Source organism: Serinus canaria, chromosome 1, assembly GCF_022539315.1.
Source record: "Serinus canaria isolate serCan28SL12 chromosome 1, serCan2020, whole genome shotgun sequence".
Lineage (NCBI taxonomy): Eukaryota > Metazoa > Chordata > Aves > Passeriformes > Fringillidae > Serinus > Serinus canaria.
Window position 1 is genome coordinate 74720479 of NC_066313.1, and position 25178 is coordinate 74745656.

General features: G+C 41.1%; 1 protein-coding gene and 1 long non-coding RNA gene across 9 annotated transcripts in view; one reads left to right on the forward strand and one right to left on the reverse strand.

The window, feature by feature from the left end:
* MBNL2 (muscleblind like splicing regulator 2) overlaps window positions 1–17901 on the forward strand; it is a 106100-nt gene extending 88199 nt beyond the window's left edge. For all 8 annotated transcript variants that reach the window (XM_050970232.1, XM_050969954.1, XM_050970017.1 and 5 more), the window contains one exon: window positions 14944–17901. In XM_050970232.1, the coding sequence (XP_050826189.1) occupies window positions 14944–15071 (128 nt within the window). In that variant the 3' untranslated portion in view covers window positions 15072–17901. The remainder of the gene's footprint in view (window positions 1–14943) is intronic.
* Window positions 6–24458, reverse strand: LOC127059170 (uncharacterized). The gene is made up of 3 exons (XR_007776721.1): window positions 23254–24458; window positions 555–1063; window positions 6–450 (listed from the first exon to the last, which is right to left on the reverse strand). It is a non-coding gene; the product is annotated as an uncharacterized LOC127059170 (long non-coding RNA).
* Between the last annotated feature and the right edge of the window lie 720 nt (window positions 24459–25178).

Genomic DNA, 25178 nt, shown 5'->3' on the forward strand with positions numbered 1-25178 from the left:
TTTCTTTCACAAGATCCTGAACTCTAAATGAGTGCTGAGATTTTTATTTTATTTTTTTTTAACAAAAAAAATTCTCACAGAGAATTTTTTTTTTTAATTTCTGTGTTTACCCCATCAAATTTTACTTTTATTTTTAAGTCGTTTATAGCAAGTGTTTGTGGGACAGGTTGCACTTATTTAGAGTTAACATTTGTTGCAAATAATGATGTAGCTGTGTTTTGTGTTGCGATGTTTGTACCTAATTATTGTGTAATTAACCCAGCTGGAGTTAGAATCAACGTAGCACTGGACTACTTACAAAAGTCTATTATTAACTCCTAAGTTCAAAAGGAAGATCCATCGCAGGTTCCAAACATTCAGGTGTGTTAATGTAGCCTTCTCCATGAGGTGTGGAAGTGACTAATTTGTTAGCATGGAAGCTGTCAAAAAATCACAAGCAGGACAAGGCAGCTGGAAAAAAAAAATTTAATATTTTGTGTAAATACTAATGACCAAAACAGCAATGAAGATATTTATGACTATGCCTGCTTTATATTTGAAAGTGTATCTTTTACCTGGGAGTTATATTTCCCTAAGGAAGAATACTGATAAGAAGAACCCCAAGGATTATTGTCTTAGGTAGGCTAGGAAAGATGATGACTTTCTCCTCTTCTTCTGCAGTTTACGTTAATGGCAGTTTTCATTTTGGTTGGGTTTCCCCTCCTCCTGTAGGACCTAACTCCCAGGGTAGACAAATCTATTGCAGCCCTGGGTGTGTAGCTTTGAATCCTCTGCAGGAGTGGTTCCCACCCTGATGTGCTGAGAGAGGAATTTGCACAGCTGTTGGGTCACTCTGGATTTTCTCTCACTCTGGGACCATGCTCAGGCACTTCCACCTGAGATGTGTTCCCTCAGGTTCTGAGAGGTCAGATGGAAAAGCAAACAAGCAGATTTGCTCAGAAGAAGCCAAAGGGCTATGTCCCCAGTATCTTTCCTTGTGTTGCTCCTGGACAGATTGACAAGGTGTTGCAGACCCAGTAGAAATGCTGTCCTGTTGGCTCCTTCCCCTCCACTTGCCAAGGACCTAAAAAGAAATATGTGAAAATGTTTTGCTTAATAACGATATACTAACAGGTTTGTTTTTTTTACTGGCATTCCCAAAACTATTGAGGTATCTCATGGTAAAACAGAACTTGCTGCAAGAGTTTATTTTTAATAATTTAGGAAAAATATACTACCTCTGAAATACATCCTACTTTCTTAAAGAAATACAAACCAGTCCATTTTCTTTGGGGTTTTTAAGGTTTGTTTGCCAACATTGTGATGTTTTTCCTTCTAGCATTTTCATCAAAAGAGGATTGTTGTATTGTGTTTACTTTTCTGAGAGCTAGCTTGTGAAAAATGTTGGGGTTAAGGATGAAGGTGCAGCAGGCAAATGGTGCATTACACAGTCCTTCCCAAAACAGTGTCTACCAGCAGAAAATTGTTTGGTGGTATCCAGTGTAGTTTTGTGATCTCAAAGTGGTGACAGAGGGAGTTGAAGATGCTAAGGAGCTAAGAGAAAATGGGATGGTTTGGGGAGAGGTTGAGCCAGGGACCCTGGGACTCCAGCACAGGAATGCAGCTGGGGCAGCTCCACCACCTGCACTCCTTCAGTCCCAGTCACTCCTCCTCAGGGAGGCTGACTGGGACTGAAGGTAGAATAAATACATGGATGCCTACAAAAGGACCAGTAAGCAGTATTTTTTTTTTAAGTTAATGGGAATACTTTCATGCAAGTAACTGAGAAGACAAAGGTGTGCCTTAATGCTCTTCCTGATCCATCAGGATGGCAGGTAGAGCCCCTTCTTTCCCAGTGCAGATTTTGTTTGCATTGAAGGATTATAGCATTTTAAATGTAACAGGAATTGTAGAAAGTGTCTGTATTTATCTAGTTTCATATATATGTGTGTGTGTGTGTATACATAAAATTCCATGCTGAAATTCATGGATGGTTTAACAGGAGGGTGGGTTTTCACTTGTTTTACTGTAGCCATTTGTAAGTTTGGCATCTAGATCATCTGCTTTTTTGGAAGTCTGTGTTAGGACTGTGTAAGGGAAAATTGCCCTGGAGGGTCTTGCCTCTGTCTCTTGCCTGCAGAATGAATGTAGCTGTGCTACCAAAGTTCTGCACCATTGCACATGGAGGAGATGAGTCCCACCTCATGAACTTATTGGCTTCTGCAGCATGGGCCATCACAGTCTTCTTTTTTCTCTCTCCTGTCTTTGTTTTAGTAATTAAAGTCTCTAAAAGCTACTGTTAAAAAGCCATGTATTTCAAAGTAGGGAAAGCAGTAGTATTTCATTCTCCTTCTTAAGAGACAAAACTCCAAGTTTTCTGTTTATTTACAACATCCTAAGATTGGAGACAAAGCTACAATGCCAGGAAAGCCCCACAGTAATTCTGTGGCTCCAATTCTCATTATTTCTTTAGCCCAAGAAACATTGCAGGAGCAGGTTAATAACTTGGTAATTAGCATGACTTTGTTCATGGTTGTAGCATTCTTTGTGTCATCTTGTGTGGGTTTCAACTCTCCTGAGCATTTCAGAAAAGGACTTTTTTTATTCCCAACCAGATAAGATTTCCTTTTCTAGTCTGCCACACTGCTTTACATATCTGCAAGGTACAGTTTCCTCTTTCCAGTGTCTCTACCATAGTTTTTTTGCAACCTGAAGCCTTCAGCTTGTCCCATTTCAGCTCCCACGGCTTCTCCTCACTATTCCAGGCATGAAAAGAAAGTTTTATCAGGGCTTAATAATTTATTTTAATATAATTTGGTTAAGTATTCTGACCTGGGGAAAGATTGCAGGTCTTCCTGGGATTGAGTGTGATGATCCCAGTATCTCTGAATCACAAGTGGAAGGGAAAAGTCAACATCCCAAAAGTTCTGGAGTCTCAGCTGATGGCTAATAAAACATAATAACTCCGTTGGGTGCAGTAAATTATTTAGTATGTGCTGTCAGTGTCTATTTTGAAAAAAAAGTCACTATGTCTCATGTCTTCTGTATATCCTTTCTTTCAGAAAATACCATGAGTAAGAGCTCAAAATACACCTGCACTGGCACACACTGTCTATCGTGCCTGGCCAGCAGCTCTGGCATTGTGTGTTCAACGTTTGGCACGAGGCACATGAGAAGATTGTGCAGACTTAAAGGCTGAATGTGCTGTGTACATCTGCGCAGGGTGACACCTGTTAAGAGCATATGGAAAATTTTGCATTTTCTGACTTACAAAGGTTAGGTTTTAAAAATAATTTTCTTGCAGTGTAGTTTAGAGGGGAAAGGAATTGCTTTGGTGTAGTGCAATGCAAACAGGCTGCAGCAAAATGCCCCACTTACTGTAGCTGCCAGGCTGTGGTGAGAGGGAATGGAGGGGAGGGGACTCCAGCTTTCCAGTGAAAGGTAGCGAAAGGTTCATGTCCAGCAGCATGACTGGTCAGAGGTAAAAGGCCCTTCCCCTTTTCCTTCTACTCTTCACAATTGTTCCAGCCATTCCTGCCAGGGTGGGGCTTGAAGCCTCAGCGACTTAACCCCACTTCAGCAGCAGATGCTTGGCAAACTTTCAGTTCAGTTGTTTGGGGATGCTGACAGCATTTTCTTGGAGCAAACTTTGAAACCTTGTGAAAGTGATGGTGAGAAGCAGCGTTAGGACGTGAATACAGAGGGTTTGGTCCTAGCTCCCTCTAGTGCTTGCGTGTGGATAGAGGTACAGAGGATGTCCTACTTGAAATATTAATACAGTCTTTGTGTGTGAATATGTACTTCAGAGATCTTTAACAAAGCTTTTGTTACTCCTTCAGCTGGTGGCCTAGCAGTACTCAAGCAAGAAAGGAAATTTGCCTGCTGAGCTTCATGCTCAGGTAGAATCATAGAATCATTTAGGTTGGGCAAAAACCCCTAAGATAAAGTCCAGCTATTAACTCAAGACTGCCAAGTTCACCACTAAACCATGCCCCTAAATGCAGCAGTCTTTTAAAAACCTCCAGGGACAGTGACTGCTTTAGGCATGGTTTCAGTGTTTGACAACCCTTTCCATGAAGAAATGTTGCCTAATATCCAATCTAAACCTCCCCTGGTACAGCTTGAGGTGATTTTCTCTCATCCTATCACTTCTTACTTGGGAGAAGAGACCAATCCCCACCTTGTTGCCACCTCCTTTCAGGGGGTTGTAGAGGCAAAGAGCAATATTTACTGACTGTTTTTTAGTCTAAGAATGTACAGTGCTGCAATTTCAGGATGATATAAAAGTCATCGATCTTAAGGAAAGTTATTTTGGAAGGTTTTTTTCTCTTCTTGTTTTGCTGTTTGAAAATACAGGATTAGAAACTTGGGGAAAGATTAGATAGAGCCTATTTGGAGATAAGGATGTTTCTATTAATGGAAATGCAGACAAATGTGACTTCCTCCACCCTGCACACCAAAGGTAATTTAACAGAGGATGGTTTATCCTGACATTATTTGAGAGAGATGTTATTCTGACTTTTGGAGCTGAAGCTCAGTTTTAAATAATGGCAAACACCTCCTTGTGGGGCTTTAAATTTCTAAATTAGAAAGCCTCACTTCTGTTCTCTTTATATATATTTATCTTGGTGAGTCCTACAAGGATTAGAGGAGTAGAACTCAGCCCAAAATTAGGACACTTAAGTGTTGGTGTCTAAGTATGGGTGTCTACATGCAAGATACAAGTTTAAGTACCCATTGTAGACTGTGAAGTTTATCAGCCCAGTCAGATGAAATCTGGAGAGTAGCCTGGTTTGTCCTTCAAGAGTCTCACAGGGCTTGGTTCAGTTGCCTAAACATGTGTCTGGTGACATTTGAGATTGTCCTAAGATAACCTTGGAAGTCTGCAAGTCTCCAAGACATTTTCACAAGCTTGGCAGATGCGGTACAGGACCTACAGACAAATTTGCACACCTACTTCTGAGCTGGCACTGGGATGACAGGCAGGAGACATTAGCCCTTAGCCCAAGTGGTACTAAACCCCTGTGAGCACATGATCCAGGCCTGCAGCTGGTGACCACATGAAGGGATCTCCAGGCTTTGTTGGCTTACTGACTGGGCTGTGTCCCCTCAGTGAGTGTGGCAGGGGGTTAAGACACCAGCATTTCTGTGTCCTAATCTGTGTCCTCAGGTTCAGTGAGTGTTTCCATAGCTCCTGGTTATTAGAGGACATATACCAAATTCCTAGAAATATGAGTCTTGTTCACATCACATCAGTTCAGAACAGTTCATGGCTTTATTTTTTGTACCAATGAAAATGGGCAGAGACTGATAGTATAAAAATAGCATAATAGAGAATGCTGCTCAAAGATGTTATTCCGTGACATTATTCTACTGATTATATGACCTTTTATCAAGAAGGAAATAGTAAAGAACATATCCAAAAGAAAAATACTTAGAGCCTGTGTCTAAAAAGAAATAAAAGATCAACAGGCTGTCTCATCCTAAGGCTTGTGATTGTCTGGCACAGCTGCTTTAAATTATGCATCAGCATTTGCACTAAATTAGGTGGAAATTATGCAGATATTAATTATGAAATCATTCAGTAGCCTTCAGTTCTGTCAAAATCTGTTAGAATACAATGAAGCAAAAATAAAAATAGTTATGTTTTGAGTGTCACAAACAAAAGGACAATTAAAATATTTGCCCCAGAATTCAAAAACTAGTTAACATAGAGTAAAATACAAACATGCCGAACTTTTGGGACTTGGGACAACATGTGTGGTGGCTTTGTCAGGGAGGAGCAGAGCCAGGACATGCAGCAACAGAGCCCCTCTCCTTGCCAAGGTGCCTGCAAAGGCAGCAGCACTCCCAAGGGAGGCACATTGTTCTCAGACCAGAATGTCTCAGGGGGCACTGACTCGAGGTGATCTCCCCTTCTGCAGAAAGCAGTCATGAGTTGCTCCCTCATGCAAATGTTCCTTGGTGTCCCCCAGCAGGGCTTCCTCTCCATTCCTCTGTAACCCCAGGAGGCTGTCTGGCAGGGCAGAGAGCTGCCCATAGCACTGCTGACAAGGCTTTTACTGTCTCACGTTCCCTTTCTTCCTCATGGAAACCTGAAAAGTAGCAATATGCTGAGAAAATTACTTGAAAAATCTGGTAAATAGTAGGAAATGGACTTTTTTTGTTGTTGTTTTTAAAAGCAAGCTTTTGAGAAAGAAGGTGGGAAGTGGAAACAAATGTTATTTACATCCTTAGTGCCAGCATACAAGACCATTACAAATAAGAGCCTACGCAAAATTCCTAGAAAATCTTTAATTGCAGTTTCTGAGGGAACAGATAGGAAAGCACTTCTTCTGGGAATAATGAGTATCTAAATAGTTTTCATTTTGTTTCAGTTTTTTTTCTGGCTGAAAGTTTTGGTCTAAAAATTCCATTAAATTCCAAGTCAAATGCTCCTATAGAAAATTCCATTCCAACAACAGAAAGAGTGATTTGACTCTGGCTTGGAAAAGTCCAGAAAGGAGACAGAGGAACAGGTTCCATCCTCAGACACATTATCAGAGGGAGTACTTTCAGGGTGCCAGCTCAGAGGAGAACAGTGTTGGGCATCTAGTGAGCCCCCCTAAGGACTGACCATCTTGCTTTGTACCTGCACCAGGCTGGAAAAACAAACCTAAGTGACCCTTGATCATGAGGAATCATTTCTCTAGAGAAGGTATTTAAGTAGCAATAACTTATCACAGTAGGAAGGGCAAACATAAACTGCTTGCTGCTTCTTTCATGCTAGACACACAAGAATCACAAGCCTCATCTCACTCAAGTTATTTCATCTGACACAGGTAAGTAGCTGGGACTCACAGACTCAGTTCAGAGTTTCCAGTATTAAAGCCCACTGCAAATCCTATACAGTGTCAAGAAAACATCCTTTGAACTGTCTTGAAACAACTGATGGTACAAAAGAAGTGGCAAAACTATTTTCTAAGGCACCAGAGAAGCAAAATGAAAAGATTTCCCTGGAAAATGTAATGAAACTCTATTTTAGTTTCATGCAGACTTTACTGGGTCTTTGTTTTAATCATTTTTTGGCCTCTTAACATAGTATGTTGTTTCTTTGTAGATGATAAAAAGTTCCAGCAGGCTTGTATATGGAACTTTAGATTGCATGTGCATATACAAGAAAGCAGTGGGGAAGAAATGGAAAAATCCCTGCTGTATTTTGGGGTTTTTTTTAGAAATTCTCCCATCATACCCCTCTCCCCTGTATAGGACTAAAACCTGACTTCCTCTGGTATCCTGCTAGATGGCAGTGTCACACAATACCAGCAGTAAGCAAAGGCTTCATTCTTTTATATAACAGAAATCCAAACAGATTTCCCTTCCCTGTTATAGAAATTTAAAGAAAAACTGTTGATGTTTGATATGATAATTTCTTTTTATGTTCTTGCATTCAAGAACATAAAAAGAAATTACTGATACTGATTACTAATCAGTTGATTACAACTGATACTTTGACAAGGGGAGTAGAAGTCTTTTGGGGCATATATTTGTTATTTAAACATAGGAAATTATTTCTGAGGTCCACTAATTTTGTAGGCATTTGGGGGAAAATGAGTTTGTTCCATGCTTTATACACACAGCTCCATGTGATTCCGGGTTTTTCCATCATAAAATTTTAACAACACAGAGCAGTGTGGAGCTCCAGATGTACTTGTCTGGGATCCTGTCCTTTAAAATAATTGTATCTGGATATCTCTAGGTGCTCCAAGTACTTTCCCTTGAATTAAACAAAGATGATATTTTTATCTTGGTGTATGATTTATTGCCTACTAGAAATGCCAGTCTTTGGCTTTGAGTGTGCAGGAGGCTGCACTAGAAGCATCCATATATTTAGTTTTGATGATTGTATCTCTTGTGACTTTCAGCTGGACACAAAAATTTGCCAACTTGCCTGACTTCATTTTTGGTGCAATATTACCTGCCATGGCACACACTGGTATGCGTGTCTGTTTATGTGAGAGTAATCAGATAAGAGGAAAATTAAGGAAGTGGTAAGTAGTCAAAAGTCAGGAAGGTTCAGGTTTCCTCAGAGAAGTTATCAGTATATGAGTTTTATAAAACTGACTCGAGTAACCTTGATGAACATAAATTTGGTCCTTTTCTGTGTTCAAGTTTAGTTCTGGAGGTTGTCTCTTGCTTTGAAGGGAGTCTGAACTGGAGTGTCAGGTTTTGGGAGAGGATAGGTTTCAGAGTGGTGATATCTGCTGAGGAGTCTGCAAATGTGCCAGCTGTGCTCTGTTTGCAGTGGTGCCTTGGCCTAAAAAGGAGGCTGTATGTGTATTGGCAGCCTCATGTGGCATGATGTGGGCATGCTTGGTGTCTAAAAGGAAAATGCAAAGCAGGTTTTCTTAAAAAAAAAAAAAAAGGCTAAGTGAGGATGCTGGGGTGGAGAAATAACACCCCTGCAAGAGAAATATGAACACTTCCACAGATAATGCACAACTTGTGCTTGGCTTTCACTCATTTGTGCTTTCAGTTTCTCTGTGCAAGCCTATTCTGGTAGTTTCTAAAATTCAAGAAGAGGAGGAAAACTACCTAAAAGTAAGAAGTGAAAAATACAGATTATTGCGGTAGCTCAGACCTGCTGGGAGGTAAAATTGAGTGGCTATCCAAAACAGCCACTGTATGGGTGCTCCTAAAATACTACAGCAGTGGTTTTCTCACTTCTGTATAGTCTGTCTGCTGCCTCTGCAATGAGTTAAAAATAGATTTTGGTAGAATATATTAGCGTATGTTATGATCAATTTTTAGCACTGCATTATTTATTACTTAAAAGAAGAATAAATAAAGCCAGCTTGCTTTCATTTCTAAACCAAGTAATCCTCTGTTTCTCCAGAGTGAGTAAATACTTATTAAGTTCAACTTAAATATTGTACATTACTACTTGAGTAAATACCTATTGAAGCTCATAAGCAAGCTAAGGAGTTGGCAGCACAGGTGGCTTTGGTCTCTTCTCTCAGGACCTTGTGACAATTAAATGAGAAAAATGGTGCTGCTGAACTCTTGAACCCTTTGGGATCCCATGATTGCCTTGAACTTTTTTTTTTAGATCATCATGAAGAGTTTTATTCAGACAAGGTCTTTGTCAGCTTTATGACACTCTGATGGCCAACAGCTTGTGCCGGATGGAATGAAAATGTGCAAGCAGATGTGTCCACTTCAGCGTGGACATCTGACCCACAACCATTTCCAGAGGCATATCATCAACAAATGGGACAGGCAAAACTGGGCACACTCAGATTTAGGGAAGAAAAGAGAGAATGGCACAGGGCACCAGAATTACCATGTGAGGGAATGGGCTATGAGAAGGCCAAGGCAATAGGACCTCCATCCCTCAGGAAACACCTGATGCCCCCATATTAGACCCTGGATGGCCAGGCAGCCATCTGTGGCCCAGACATCTCACTGGCTGTGTTCAAATCAGAGGTCATCTTATTGATGAGCAAAGTAGACAAATATATTGGGCCTGAACTGGATTAATGGAAAAGCAATAAGGGAAAATCCTCCTTCAGCCCTGGATTGAAGAGAGGACCATGGTTAGTGAATAAAACAAAGCACATATCCATTAAATGATAATATGCTGGAAATGAGAACAAGGTTTCAGGGGAGCAAAGGAAAGGAAAAAGTCCAGGCTGCATTTAATGCAAGCAAGAGTTGGAGCTGGCTCAGCTGTCAGTGGTTCAGACAGGGGCAAAACCTATCCCATGGGACAGTGTTGGTGGGAGCCCTGGTGTGGGCAAGTAGAATGTTTGGGATGGTGCTCCATGGAGGTGCTGCTGCAGAATTTATGGGGGAAAGGAGGTAGAAAAGTCCATCTGTAAGGCTATGTAAAAATTAAATAAGACCAGGCATAACTGATACAATAGGGATTACTTTCAGTAAGTGTCTGAACATTTACTCATCTTTCTCCACTACTAATTAAAAAAAAAAAGAAAAAAAGAAAAGTTATTTATTTTGAAGAAAAGGAACAAGCCGCATGCCACAAGAAAACATTCTAAGAGAAAATGAAAAATAAAGACACGGAGGCATTTCCCAAAGGCATGGGGAAATATAAATAGTCTTGGGTTCCTTGTCATAAGGAAGAAATACTTGGTGTTACTTTTATTTTTAGAAAGAGGGAGAAGTTATGAGACAGCCTGATATGAGCCGGCTGTCTGAAAATATCTGTCATTTTTAATGTATACCCCAGATATATCTGACCAGTCTGCTACTCTTGTGAAAAACATGCAAACAGAAAATGTCACTTGGAAGGGTTCATCTATCCTGACCCAGGTGTTCAAAAGTTAAATACCTTGGTGCAAACTGTTCACCACAGACTCTTTCATTTGGTGGAGGGCAAAAAAGCATCATGAGTTGATAATCTGTCTCGTGCTAAAATAAGTTGCCTGAGGTAGCCTAGGAAGATGTAAAATGGGTGACTGGCTGAGGCATTCATGTCTGAAATGCTCTGAGATAAATCCTGTTTATGAGAAACTCCTGTTACTACACTGCTTTCAAAATGGAAGGCTGGGCAGACCAGAATGTTTGCTATGTCTGAGTTAATTTTTGAAGGGGTAAGTGCTTTGTAATGTAAAGATCAAATACAGTCTTAACATCTTCTCAAAATATATTAGGGCTTATAAAGCACACAGTGTTTTGGAGTAATAATTTCAAAACTTCTGAAAAAGAAACATGTCAGTGGTAGATGCAAAGTCATGTTTTCTGCTGATCCACTGTGACAGGTCTTTAGTTGAACGAGAGTTCATGTACACTGAATTCATGCAGAATGGTAAATTTTCTGTATTCATCATTGTATAATAAATCTGGAACTGGAAAATGAATTTAAGTCAGAGACTATAAAGAAGCTTTGTGAATTGTAGCTTCAAAACAGAAAATCTCAAGCCAAACACTGTTCTTGTAATTCCTAGAGCCTAGTCACGATTCTCTGTAATTTGGTCAATTCCATATATCAAGGAAAGCAGTAACCTGGGTGTCAGAAAAGAGTTCACAAAAATGGAATTTCTACTTTAATTTAAAAAGACTTCCAGTTTACTTTTTGAGTCTTGAGCCAATGACTGATCACAGCCACCTTTGCCGGGTCTGAGAGGAACTCCCAAATAGATTTATCTGCCCTGGTAGTTGGTGAGAAGCTGAAACCAGTGGCAATAATATCTCTTTTGGTTGTCATTCCCCTGGATGACACTGCAGAACTGTATCACCCTTATGAGCAACCCTGAATTTCGGGATGTTCTGTGTTGCACAAGGGGCTTAATGACCACCAGGATCACTCAGAAGTCCTGAAGGTAAAGGTCTAAAAGAGGCCATGCTCTGGTAGGAAAGAATTGACATTTAGGAGCTGAAAATGTCACCTCTAAAGAGCTGGAAAAATTTGAGTAGTGAATTTAGAAAGCAGTTTGCAGAAATTTAGGTTCACTCGTTGTGTTACTAGTTTCAGTGAGGTCTCTTAACTGTCATTGGCACAGTAGGAATGATTTTAATCTAAAAGGTAGACAGCTTTCTGCCACTTCAAACATGTACCAAGAAAGAAGATGATGGAGAGGGTACCTTTGTGATTACCTCAAAAAAATGCCCTTTTCTGTTATTAAATCTTCTGTACTACTCAAGACTCAAAATGCTTATACTAGAATTAGTCTTATTAGATCTTTTACTGCAGCAGCAGAAGGTGTGTTTTCTGGCATGTCTGTATCCACACCTGTGGTTCTTAACCATTCAGAGAAGGAGCAAATGCTTTCCCATGCTTGACCTGTATTTGTATAATCTTGTTTTTCAGGGTTTTTTCTTATATATACTCTGGTAAAAGTGTCATGACATTGCATCCTGGTGCTGTGAAGTATAATGTTATAATAGTACCTGAGCAAATACAACAAGTCATAGATATGTGCATTTGAGATGTAATTCTTCAAAGAGTAGTGAACGTGAACATGGCTGGACCTATTTACAAGTAACAAGGGGAGTGCAGACTCTGTAGAAAGTGCTTGCAGGGATGTCCCTACTCCAGTACAGCTTCTCCTTTTTCAGCATGCAAGTGATGGAGCAATTAGCAGCGATGCAGACTTAGATAACCTCTGCCTTCCATCACAGTTTATTACTTCATTTGTAGATTAAACAGGAGAGGTTCACAGTGTGTTTTCCATGTAAAGTAGTTTAGCATTTTATGTTTCTCTGTCAGACACAGCGAAAAAAAAACAGTGGCAGAAGCTGATGCCTGTGTATGTAGCTGTGGCAGAGTTGTGATATCTTTTGAGAAACAGGGTGTGAACATGTAATTAAAGACTGCAGGAGACGTTTTACACTTTGTGGCTAAGGTTAAAAAAGAAATGTAGCTCCTGAGTTCTGTGATGCTGCACTGGAGAAGCTTGTTCTGAAGGAGAGACTTGAGGGTTTTTTCCTAGGAGGACTCCTACATGTACTAGAAATAGCTGGGTGCAACATGCCCTAGTTACGGCCCTTGTACCGGGGCGGCACATCGAGGATGATGTGGTGGGAGCAAGCCAGCTCCACAGCCACTGGCAGCAAGAGCTCCAGCTGCTCCTCTGGCACCTGCAACCCCTAAACAGGACATGCTTGCACAGAAAAGAAAGTGTTCACATTGTCTGCTGTTTTCCTGAGTTTTGACAGGAGGAGAGAAAAGGCAGGAGTAGGGACACAGCAGTGAAGTCCTTACCTTGGGCTTTGCCACTCACCAGGGCTGGGAAGAGAAGGGGTCCCTGCCCTTTCACACTGCCCAGGACCCCACTGTCCTGCCTGGCATGCAGCAGGATGAGTGGCACTTGGGTGCCAGGAATAAGTTCTGCCATTTTCCTGGGAGACAGCCTGAGATTAGGCCCTCTGTCTTCTCTGTCACACATTTTGGGGGAACTGTGAACACCGGTCTTGTGGGGCTGTTTGACCAAAGTAATCTTGGCACAAGGAGCAGTTACCTGTCTTCCTGTACTTGGGGAGAAAAAGCTATAGGAAATGCAAGTTTATGCCCTCAAAAGTTGGCAGACGATGTAGTCAGCTGTAGTGTCTGAAATTCTGGGATTTTACTGAGTAAAAAACTTACTAAGTTTCAGGTTATGTTCCATTAAGTGAGACCTTAGGATCCTTTAAATACACTTGTGTGATTATGGCTAACCCAGTGTAACTAAAGCTGCTTTAATAGTTACATTAATGTTGGGTTGTAACATTAAAACATGCTAAAAATACCAGGGCTGAAAATCTTGGTCATTTCTTATTTTCAGCATGGCTGTGTTTTTTATACATATTGTCAAATCCCTGTGCTGGAGCTGGACCAGGGTTATCACAGACAGGGCTGTATTATTTGAGCAAAGGTATTTCTTTGTTATTTCAAAAGGAAACAGAAGATAGGCGATAAGCTAACAAACTCACAATGGGTGGAAGTTCATTAAAAATATATGTCCTTGTTGTGTGCATGATGTATTTAGATGTGAAGTCCTTTGGAGCAGCAGGTGTTTGTACAGTGTCATTACAACAGGGCCTCACGTGTCACCAGATTTCCAGAGCTGATGGCAATCAAAGGTGGCTTTTTGGCTTGCTGGCAAGGTCGCTGGGGTCAGGGAGATGGTGCCTGTGTACAGGGAGGGAGGCAGTGCAGCTGTGAGGAGCAGGGGGGCGATGGGAGGGGACTGGGACGAGCGCCTGCCATGCAGAGCCGAGTGTGTTTCTTTTCGGTGGTGTGTATGTCAGAGGTAGTATGTTGCTTAAGTTACCTTCCAAACACCATTTCCCCCCCCCCTTTTAATATAAATATTGCATTAAGCAGTGGTCTAGCTTCATAATATACAAGTAGGTCCAAGTGCTATCATGACTGCCTTGCATACCACCTGCAGATACAGCTTAAAAATATGCCAAGTGCCAAATGAAACAGGAAGAGCAGGCAATACACTCTTAATTCCTTGACTGATGCTTAAGTCTGGAGCACAGGACAGCAATGGTGTGATAAAATATCACACCTCTGCCTTTTGATATCACTTTCACTGAGCCATATCAGGCAGGTGATGGAAATCTGAACCATTTTCCAATACTGTGAGCAGGTAGAGTTGGTTGCTGAGCACACTGTGCATTTAACCTTTGCAATATTGGAAGCACAAGTAAAATACACCTGTAAAATTATTTTTTCACCCTCCATTTGAGACACCATGAAGGTAAAGCAGCAAGGTTAGTGACCAGTTAGATGCACAGAAGTACCACTATGGTAATCCCCCTGGAATCCTTGCCATAAGGAAGCGTGAGAAAACCTCTCAAGTTCACTGATCTGCAGTTAATGTTTTTAGGGAATAAGCAGCTGCTAGAAGTGCCTTGAAAGGACACTTTTTTGCTTCATGAAAACACCCAGCCCAGTACATCTTTTTGCTTGTTAGTGGCAAGGAGCCCTGCCTCCACTGTTTCCCCTGGTCATTCCTGACTTTCTGGGCGCACAGGGGGAGCTGAGAACCGCCCCAGGCACAGATGCTCTTTGAGCTCCTTTGGGAGGTGCAGGGCTTCCACCTCCGCTGATAGGCAGGGCACTGAGGATGCACACCCACCTACAGCCAGGCACTGGATTCAGCACTGCCCTCCAGTGTTTTGGCACATAAAGTACCCCCTCTGTGTGTTCTCATGCACACGTGTCCAGGGGATGACAACCAGGTGTGTGAGACAAACGCCTCCCAGGCAGCCTGAGGACGCAGGGTGCTGTCCCATACGGGATGCTGTCCCACAGGGGATGCTGTCCCATACGGGATGCTGTCCCACAGGGGATGCTGTCCCATACGGGATGCTGTCCCACAGGGGATGCTGTCCCACATGAGGCACTGTCCCACACAGGACACTGTCCCGTGTGAGCTGTGCCTGAGCCCAGTGAGGCCAGCGCAGGCCGGCTGGGCGCACTGCTGTCCCCGCGTCACCTAAAAGCGCGATCACGCTTTGCCTTTCTCTCCACAGATAATCCTGAAATAGCCGGCAGGAGCGGGACGGAGTGTCACGAAGCCTCCCTGCGGACGGCCAAGCACGGCTACTGTACATACTACCCCGTCTCCTCCTCTCTAGAGTTGCCACAAACTGCATGCTAAGTCAAGAATTTGTTCTTATGGACAAATCAAAAACTCAAAAAAGCTAGTGCTGCTATGTCATATATGAATATTAAATATGGTATGCTTACTATACTCCAACCTAAAATAGTTAACTACCTGATACCAGCTGTGATGTTTCAAGACATAAAGGATAACATTTAGTTTTAAAGATTTTCTAAGCATAGTTTAATTATTGCAAATATTGTCGTTTCTCCATAACTACACCTAACGAAAATGGTCCAGATCAGTTAGTCTCGTGAGATTCCGTGTTTATGAATCTTTCGAGCTCAGCAATAATTGAATTGCATTGACTAAAAACTTTCCCCAGTTGCAGGTTTAATTTTCACCCAAACTATGATTCGGGGTTTTCTTCTCAGTTAAAAAAAAAATCTTGGTTTTGCTCCCTTGGTGAGTTGATTCCAAGACAGAGGAGGTGAAACGCAGCCCGGTGTCCTGCACATCATCCTGCCAATCTGATATTTTTAGCCAGAAGTCCAAAGTAAAGCACAAAGTCTTTAGATGCACATGGTTGGTGTTTGACTTGTATGGAGAAGTTGCATTTGAATCATAGCAGAATAGCAGAAGAAAATTTTAAAAATTTTGCACAGTATGAACTTCATACCCCTTTCAATCCCCAAAAGAACAAAGTCTTGAGAATATTATTTTACGAGTATATTTATAATGTTTTTAAAATAGACTTTGCAGAAGTGCCTAAATTTTGTCACATCAGACTTGATGAAAATGAGCCTGATGCCAACAGTCAAATCTCATCGGACGTGAATAATCTTTGAAACTCATAGTCAGGTTACCAAAAAGATCCAAGCTGTTAAGAAGTAATTTCTAGAAATGTAAAATCAAACAAAGCAAAAAAAAAAAAACCAAGACCAAAATAAGAAATGAAAAGGCAAAAAAAAGGCTGTAGATGAAGAGATTGTATGATATTCTAATTTAATTAAAATTCAGTTGAGTCACTGAGACTTCATAGGTGACTTTAATCTAGGCTATTAACTGAACACTAAGAATGTAGAATGAGATTCAGTTTATTAAATCATTACTGTATTTGCATTTTTTTAATTGGATTATAAGATTGTAACCAGATTAGAGTGGAGAAAAAATAGTTCTTTTAATTGTTTTCCTTTAAAAACATATTTTATGTCACAAAAGTATGAAGATATCTTTAATACAATTATATACATGTTATATATACATACATACATATATATGGATGAAGCAGATTTTAATGTTGTTTACTTTTTTAAATACTTTGTTGATTTACAAGGTAATTATATATGTATAATTAAAATTTCATTTGTTTGATTTGAGATTTGTTTCAAGCACTATTGTACCAAATATTTCATATTTCACATTTTATATGTTGCACATATATCACATAAATGACATAGTTTTTAAATTATTGTTTAAAAAAGCAAGACAGCTGTTATAAGTGGATATTATGTATAATTGTTTGCAGCATAAGTTTTCTACGTGGACATTACTAGTGATTGCAGTATTTTAACTTAACCTCTTCAGATTGATTGTAAACTATTTTAAACTTTGGCAGCACTGCCTGTTCTGAACGACTGAAGGCACTAACCATATTATTATTTGTCTAGGGAATTATTTTCCAGGCTAAATCTTGTTTGTCCGATGTCTAATTACTATCTATTTATATATAAAGCTGGAGATTTGATCATCCGAAAGAAAAGAAATAATCACAATTTGGTTGTAAAATTAACATAGTGCTTGTAACGTTGCGTTAGTTTAATTTGTGGAAAAATAACGTATCTTAACTTGTTATTTAGCAGTTAAGGTATCACCATTATATACTATTAAAACACTAATATTTGTAGACTTTCTCAGTCATTATAACTAGGTAGTTGACACTGCAACTTGCCTATATCTGTCAAAGTTGTTTTTATTTTTTTATAATAGTTAATTTAGGCATTTGGGTAGCTTATTGTATAATACTAAATGGTAAATTATCCATGTTTAAATATTTTATGTAGATAACTCTTCAAGACATCATTTTGTGTGAACTTTTTATGTTTCAAAATTACTGTTATTCTATGTTTTTTACAATTAATCCAATATTACTATTTTTTGCCCATGGATGACGAAGCTTCAGATACATCAGGTCTTTCATCCAGATAAACTGACAGACAAAAAGAGAAAATGTATTTTTAATAAGAGATCCACTTTCCGACTTTATGACTTTGTAATATTCCTGAAAACTGTACAAGTACAAACCTATGCTAACAGTAAGGAGGCAATTACAGAGATGTGCAAATACATGTACAACAGATTCTGCATTTTATTTATTTATAAAGTAATTTTATAGACTATTTCAAAATTTGGGAAGATCTAAAACTATTTTTCTGTATAAATATTATTTGCCAAAACTTTGTTTATATTTAAAAAAAAAAAAGTCTAATGAAAATTATTAAATTTTAAATGCTTTGTTTAATTAAAAAAAAATACAACAAGAAATATAACCCCCCCTAAAAGAACCATGAGATGGGCCAACACAGAGACAGTAAATACTGTAGCTGGGACATGGTTTCAAGTGACTTGAGATGTCTCAGTGCTTTTTTTCTTCAAAGGATACAGCACCTCACCAAAATACCTTTTTGTTTGCCTCTCTCATCCAGCATAATTGACGACACGTACAATAAATATTTCAGTAACAGTTAAGAGAAACCCCTCCATTCACTCTTTTCCAGCATATATAATTACTAGTGGTCTGTTAAATAGCCATTCTATTTCTGTTGTGACGTTAAATTCATTCACCCAATGTACAACCACTGAAATAAAAAGAAGCATTTTAAAATGAGAGCGGAGTCGGGGCCATCCTTTCTTGTGGCGCGCTCTGGGAAGAGGGGCCTGGGGTAACAAAAAATAGGAATCTTTAAAAGGTATGTATTTTTTAAATTTTATTTTTTCCTTAATTGCTTGTTCAGGTAACAAATCCTTAAGTGCAGTCCCCAGGTGCAGGACATGCAGGTGCTGTGTGAGGAAGCCCATGCCCTTCTCCTGTACCACATGCCTCCAACAGCCATCCCGAACACTTCCCACTCACTCACTCATGCCGGGCTGCAGGCAGGCACTGGTTATCCCAGGGGCTGGCTCACAATTGTCTGACCATTGTGGCAAATTTTTGGTGGCACATCCTTTGCATCTTCTTTTCTTTCCTACATCTTGAAGAGTGTTACACCAACAGATAATCCCTGTTATCTGCTAGTTCCTCTAGAGAGAGCAGCATCACAGAGGAGTTGTGTGCCCACGGGCAGGGATTGCATAGCAAACTAGTGACAAAGGAGGGATTAAATTAAACACTGTGTCTGGCAGCTCCATGGTTACTTTACACGGCCTTCTCTGATTTATTTTTTTTAATGCTTTAAAGAAAGAAAATTCAATTCCTGCAGGATCATAAAGAGTTTGTGTCATAAAGTTGTCTATGCTTCATCAGCACAGGACTGATTTGAAAGGAGCCCAAAGTCACAAGTGATGAGGAAAACCACCAGGTCAACCAGTCTATTTGGATGTATCACAGACATACTGAGCCAGAAGCCTGCTGAGAATGAGTGTGTGGGATGGAGAGGAGAAATAGGATGACTTGCAGGGACAGGGAAGGACTGGAGCATTAGAGAACTGCAAGGGCATTGTAGAGCAGAAGCAGCAAATTATTAAAATTCAACTCCTAATGACTCAGGAGCGGGAAGCCTGTCTGTTGACACTTTCGTATGTTAAACCCCACCCTGGACACTTGTCAGCTGCCAAGAAGGGTCACTTTTCTTGTCTAAAATCTGCTTTGTTTCTTGTCAACTTTGACACTTTCTTGGCATTGGAGAAGTGCTCGTGGATGCTGTGAGCCTTCAGGGGCCACAGCAAACCCACAGTGTCTGTACATGTCCACGTGCAGAGCGGCCCCTCTGCAGATAACACCAGTTTCCAAAATGGAGCAAGTTACTTCTAGAGGAAGAGTCTTTAGAAACCTTTGGTTTTCCTCCCTGTGCTTGGCCATGCACCTCCCCTCACCCCACGTGGGGTAGCCATGGCCATAAGACTTATTCTCTATGTTTGCTTGGTTGTCAGTTCAAAAATCTGAAGTAATTTAGGCACTAGGGTGTTCTCGCAATCCACTGGAATTAAAAGCATGAAACAAAAGGGGATGTGACATTTGAGGGATCAGAGACTGCTGGGAGAGTTTTGCATGTTTGTATCCAGCAAAGGAAGCCAAGACTGGTTGAACCTTGTTCATGCTGCTCTTTGGGAGTGACTCTTGAGCAACTGGGTTTTCTTTCCAAAAGAGTTGTTTCACTCCAGAAGAAAACTCAGGAGCAACCCAACGTTTCTGTACTCTAGGTGACAATAGATAAAAGGACTGGTGAGCAAGGCTGCTCAACAGTGCAGGCATTGCATCTCCTGCTAGTGACATTTATTGCATGAATTCAGAGGACCAAAAAAAATAGCTCGCCTGGAGTTGCTGAACACCTTCCTTGGCATCTGATTGTACAGTCATCTGAGCATACCAAGCTCTTTATGCCTGCAATCAGTTCTCTAGCCAAGCCTTTTGTCCTGTACCCTGCCTTTTAAATGTCAGATAATTGACAGCTCTGGAGGCTTTTTTACATGGGTCAAGATGTTTATTGCTGGAGTGGGTGTGTGCAAAATCACCTCAGCTGTTGTATTATTGCTGGTATGTAATATATTCGAGCATAAAGGTATGCAATAGATAGCTTGATTATCTGTGAATGGATAAATTATGGAAATGCATTCTAGAGTGTAAGTCTTCTAATTCTGTAATTATAAAAAACATAGAAATTGTAGAAAATATATTACATGTTTAATTACATGAAAATACCTTTTGCTGTAACAGTGGAAAAAATACAATACTAAGAAATGTGAAAGGAAGGTATTGGTGTGAGCTGCTTACTCAGTGCTGGGTTGCAGTTGCATTATTTCCATCAAGGCTTCTTGCAGTGTGAGGAAGACACTTGGCTTTATGATTTAGGAAAATCACTACAGGAAAGACGCCCTGCTCTTCTCATCTTCAAAGGGCTGGATTTGGATACTACTTTTAAGGAAAACAAATTCGGGTGACTGTCTTCCTTAGCCTTAATTGTCAGGTGGCCTCACAGTCAAGGTGTGGCCTCTGTGGTTCCTCAGAGGGCCACCAGACCAAAGAGATGGCAGGATGTGGAGGTGGCGAGGGTGACCACAGTGGTGTGAGGTTCACCTTGCAGGAACAGCCCCCAGGGATGGTCAGGCAGGTGCTGCCTGTGCTAAACCTGAGCTGTGTTTGCATTTGCCATGGCTGCCTCTCCTTTTCACGCAGGGCTAGAAGGAGGAAGTGCTTTTACTTCCTTGGGTTATGGCTGTAGCCACTGCACTGAGTGCCAGTGGAGAGCATCCAGAGATGCTACATCACAGCACAGCTCAGGACTGCGAGTGGGCAAGTTTTTCACACTTGGAAAACTGCTAGAGTGGGATCCAGCTTTCTGTCTGTAACTGTGGAGTCTCAAATGGGACACTGCAGAGTACCCACTTGGCTTAAAGCTGCTGCTATGGAGCAGCACAGGTCTGGGTGAGTGTGTTAAGTCTGCCAGCCCTATGCAGATGGTTCAGATACTCCACAGCACCTTTGATGAGTTTAGTCAATGAATCCCACCTGTTTTCACTAAGGACAATGGTTTTGATGGCTTTTTAAACATCCATCATGCACAAGAAATCACAAAATCATGAGATTGAAATTGTCTGATAGTTAAAAATCCTCACCTTCTCTGTAGGTATTTGGAGGATGTTCAGCTTGCATATTTAAGCTTTTTCTCTCCTACTATAGTACCTTGAAGTTTTTTTCATGTCACCTAACGTGTTGCTGTGCTCACAGATGTAAAGCTAGAGCAGTTCACAAAATTCTTGAGAAACTCATGAAAATTTACAACAGGAATTTAAGCAGTTCTTATGTCTTACCATGTTGTAGGGAGGTGTGACAAAATACAGTAACCCTTTAGGATGTGATATGATTTCTTCAGGCTTAACTTCCACATGGACTTTATTCAATTATGCCAGTGAAGTTGTGATGTTATCAGTACAACATAGGCTGAATGCTGTTGCAATGGGGTGGACTGTCCCTGTATGCAAATAAATTGCTCTGTTTAACATGTGAAATGACTGTACCCTACTCTAACCAAATTAGTTATGTTGCTTTAATTTCTCTAAGTTGATAGCAAGCTGTCCTTGGACAGGCGTTGGTAAAGCCTACATGCTCATTTCTAGGTTTAAGATAAATGATGATGAAAGGCAAGAGTCCTGTTTTGTGCCCTTCCTCAAGCCAGATGGGCTCAAAAGAAGAGCTACAAAAGCAACTACAAGTGAAAGAGAACTCACATGGAAAAAAGTGGTCAGCCTTAAGCAGATTTCAGTGGACTTTCTAACTGCAGAATGGGACAGAAAGTGGTTTTCTTTTCTATTGACCTTAAAAGTGGCTATTTTATATCCATTCCAGAGGAAATAAATGAGGTTGAACTCTTCTAATAGAAAATCAATGCATTCCTCCACGAGTGTGAACTTTGCAGGAGCAATCACTGGAGGAAGTCCCTGGGCTGATGGTACTGCCCATTCTTCTGCTGTTATCTCGGAATTCATGGTAAGTGCTTCTGGGCAGCAGTAGAAGCATGCTGGCAACTCCTGCTGTGGCAAGGGACTTCTCATTTTATTTCCTTTTAATTGGATCATGGGAGAGGCTGGAATTCTTCAAGTCCAGTTTTGTCTGGAGTTGCAGGAATGATGGGAACTTTCATTTGGTGTTTTTTCAGCAGCTTGTTAGATTGATTGCTCTGGGGTCCCCAACATAAGGATGATGTTGGAGTCAGTCCAGGGGAGGGCCACAAAGACGGTCAGGGCTGGGGCACCTCTCCTGAAGGTAGGCTGAAAGAGTTGGGGTGATTAACTGGAGAAGAGAAGGCTCCAGGGAGACCTTTGGGCACCTTCCAGTACCTAAGGGAGGCCCATAAGAAAGATGGGGACAGACTTTTTAGTAGGGCCTGTTGCAACAGAGCAAGGGAAAATGGTTTTAAACTAAAAGAGGGTAGATTTAGATTAGATATAAGACAGAATTCTGGTTTTTACAATGAGGGTGACAAAAAACTGAAACAGGTTGCCCAGAGAAGTTGTGGATGCCCTATCCCTGGAAACATTCAAGGTCAGGTTGGATGAAACTCTGAGCAACTTGGCTGAGTTGATAACAAGCTGCCCATGGTAAGATGACATTGAAAGGTCCCTCCCAGCCAAAACTATTCTATGACTATACAGAGAGCCTATAAAGCAAATGAAACCAAATTAAATCCAATTGTCAGCCAGCTCAGCACTTTCTTACTTGCAGCCATTCTATTTGCCAGATGTAGCACAGTGTGGATTGCCTGAATAGTGGCAATAGTTTCTTCCTGAGCATCCTTTTCTGTGTGCAGGTAGAACAGCAACATGCTTTTACCACACTAAATCCAAGCCTTTTGCCTTCAGCCCCAGGGTTCTTGTATAAGCAAAAGGAGACTGACTGAGGCTGTGACCGAGGGTAACAACATTGAACTTCTAGGCAGAACTGCTTCTTCTGAAGTGTTCCCAGCCCTGCTGCCTACAGAGGTGCCTAGTGTGACCCCCTCCTCCATCAAGCTGGGGCACACAGCAGGGTGCTGTGCATTCCCAATCCTGCCTCCAGCTCCTTCTTCTTCTGCTTTCACCCGAGCAATCTAAGCATATTTGCACCATGGGAACCCCATGCCACCTGCTGGCTTCCATGCCTTTATTTTTGTCTGAGGGTGGTTGTTTTTTCAAACCATCTTGTTCCCTTTTTCTTCCTTTGGCTCTAGAGATGATGTAGGCTTTCACAGCACCATGTGGCTGAGGAGCACACTGTGGTCCTTGCACCACTGCAGGACTGCAATGGGTGCAAGGAACTGATTCTCCTTGCCCCCACAGATTGAGCACGCTGCCTGAAAGATGAGATGATTTAAGTGATCTGTTCTACAGTAATCAAACACCTTTACCCACCACTACACATGCACATTAATGTGAATCCTTTTCTGTTTAGAGAAACTTCAGGGGGGAAATGTCCACTTACTACTTAAGAGGGAGCATTAGCCAGTCCTGTCTTAATTCATGCACAGAGGCTTTTATCTTCACTCACCTGATTCTGCTGGCCTTCCTTAGGAGATTCATGGATCCAAATTAAGGGCCATGCTGCTCTTGACCATACAGAGAAGTTCCTTGCAAGGTTATGGAAGCCTTTGTGAGTCAGTTCCCGTGGAATCGACCAAATGAACTTCATTTTCATAAGAAGGAAACCACAACAGTCTGAGCATTTAAAGCATCATTTAATTATGGATTTGTTTTGCATGGAAGGTAAAGTGATGTTAGCCTTCCTAGAGAAGATCTGACTTCCATGAAGGCAATGTCTCATCTGCTCTGTGCAACATTTTATGGTCAGGAAGAAGACAAATGAAGCAGGCTGACTGCAAATGAGCCTCCACCTCAGCAGCAGAAGCAACTCTCTGCTTTGGCCAGAGAAGTCTTCCAGTCTTTCCTGGTGAATGCTGTCCACAGGAAAGGTTTTGATGAGAGCTTCTTGGATATGATGGAAACCCCATGAAAAGCAGAAGGTGCAAAGCAGTGAGGGGAAATCACATGGTGAGAAGCCAAGTGCAGCATTATTATTCTCTTATTTGGATTTTACCTACATCTACATCAGATGTTCACTCTAAAAGGCATTTTACCTTCCATCTTGGTGGAAAGGACTTTGTTTTAGACGTGGCATTTGGCAGTTTTACATCCTTTCTTATTTGTCTCCCTTTGTTTTAATTTTAGCCATAATGCAGATGAACCAATGCAATATGAGAACAGCCTTTGGGCTTTGGTGAATGCAGCAGATAATTACTCCTGAAGAGGAATGTATCAGAGGAACTGCTTTCAAATCCAAGTTTCCTGTGTAATATAATTATTCCTATTTAAATAAAGGACTTCAGCACTTCTACTCAGCAGCACCTCTCTATACAAAGTGAGGGTTGCTCCCTCTTGACACAGCTTTTTCTGCACTTCTCAGAAAATGACTCTATTAAAATCAAACATTAGTCCATCCAAGTGCCTAAAATCAATTACCATTTTATATTCAATGGAATCCTTACTTTCTAAAAAATGTCACAATGAAACTGCTCTATTTTCCTTCCCCTTATTGTTACTATTATTACCCCATGAATGCTCCAGAGAGAAACAGCTGCATCTCCTTTCGTTTTCAGCTTCTAAGACTTAGCTGGATGTGGCTTCATGCTCTAGGAGTCAATAGACTCAAGACAATTTGCAATAAAACTAATAAAGAAAATGGCCCTGATAAGATGTGGCATTTGTAGAACTTGGATTCAGTTTGCTCAGCAATATAAACATTTCCCAAGGTGAGTTTTACCTAGAAATGCATGCTGCAGCATCATGGTGTCAGAAGCTCCCATTCACAGGGGCTGATACCCATTGAAACATCCAGAGTTTGTGGTGGGATCCCTCAGAAGCAAGACCTGGGCTTCAGTGGGATTAAACACTTGTTACTGGAGCTGGAGGCACAGCTGAAAGCAATAGATTGAGGCTGGGTTACTTGAGCAGGGTATTAGGAGAAGCTAGTGTGTGGATTTATGGACACTTCCCATGCTCTGCAGGAGCTGTGGGTAGCTGCTCAGCAGTGACAAGTACCCTGTTTCACAGAAATGGAAGTATCTCATCTTTAACAATTTTTTTAAACAATGTTTTTCTTTCAGGATCCCAAATTGTGTGTCTGTCTGTGGCAATCCCTACAGGGATAATTAGATTGGCTGTCAACAAGCCATAGAAGGTCTTCTCAGATGCCTGGTGCTTTGTCTAGCAGATTACTAGATTTACCACAGGACCACCCTACAGCCTTCTGGTAGAGCTGAAGGCAATGGGAAGGAGAGGATTCAGAGGCAGAGCCTGGGAAATGTGTCTTAATTCCTTCAACACATCCTGTGTCAGAATCCAAACAGCCTCACCAGCTATCCTGCTCCTGCACATGAAAAATGGCATCACTGTAACCCAAAGTCCCCTAACCTATGG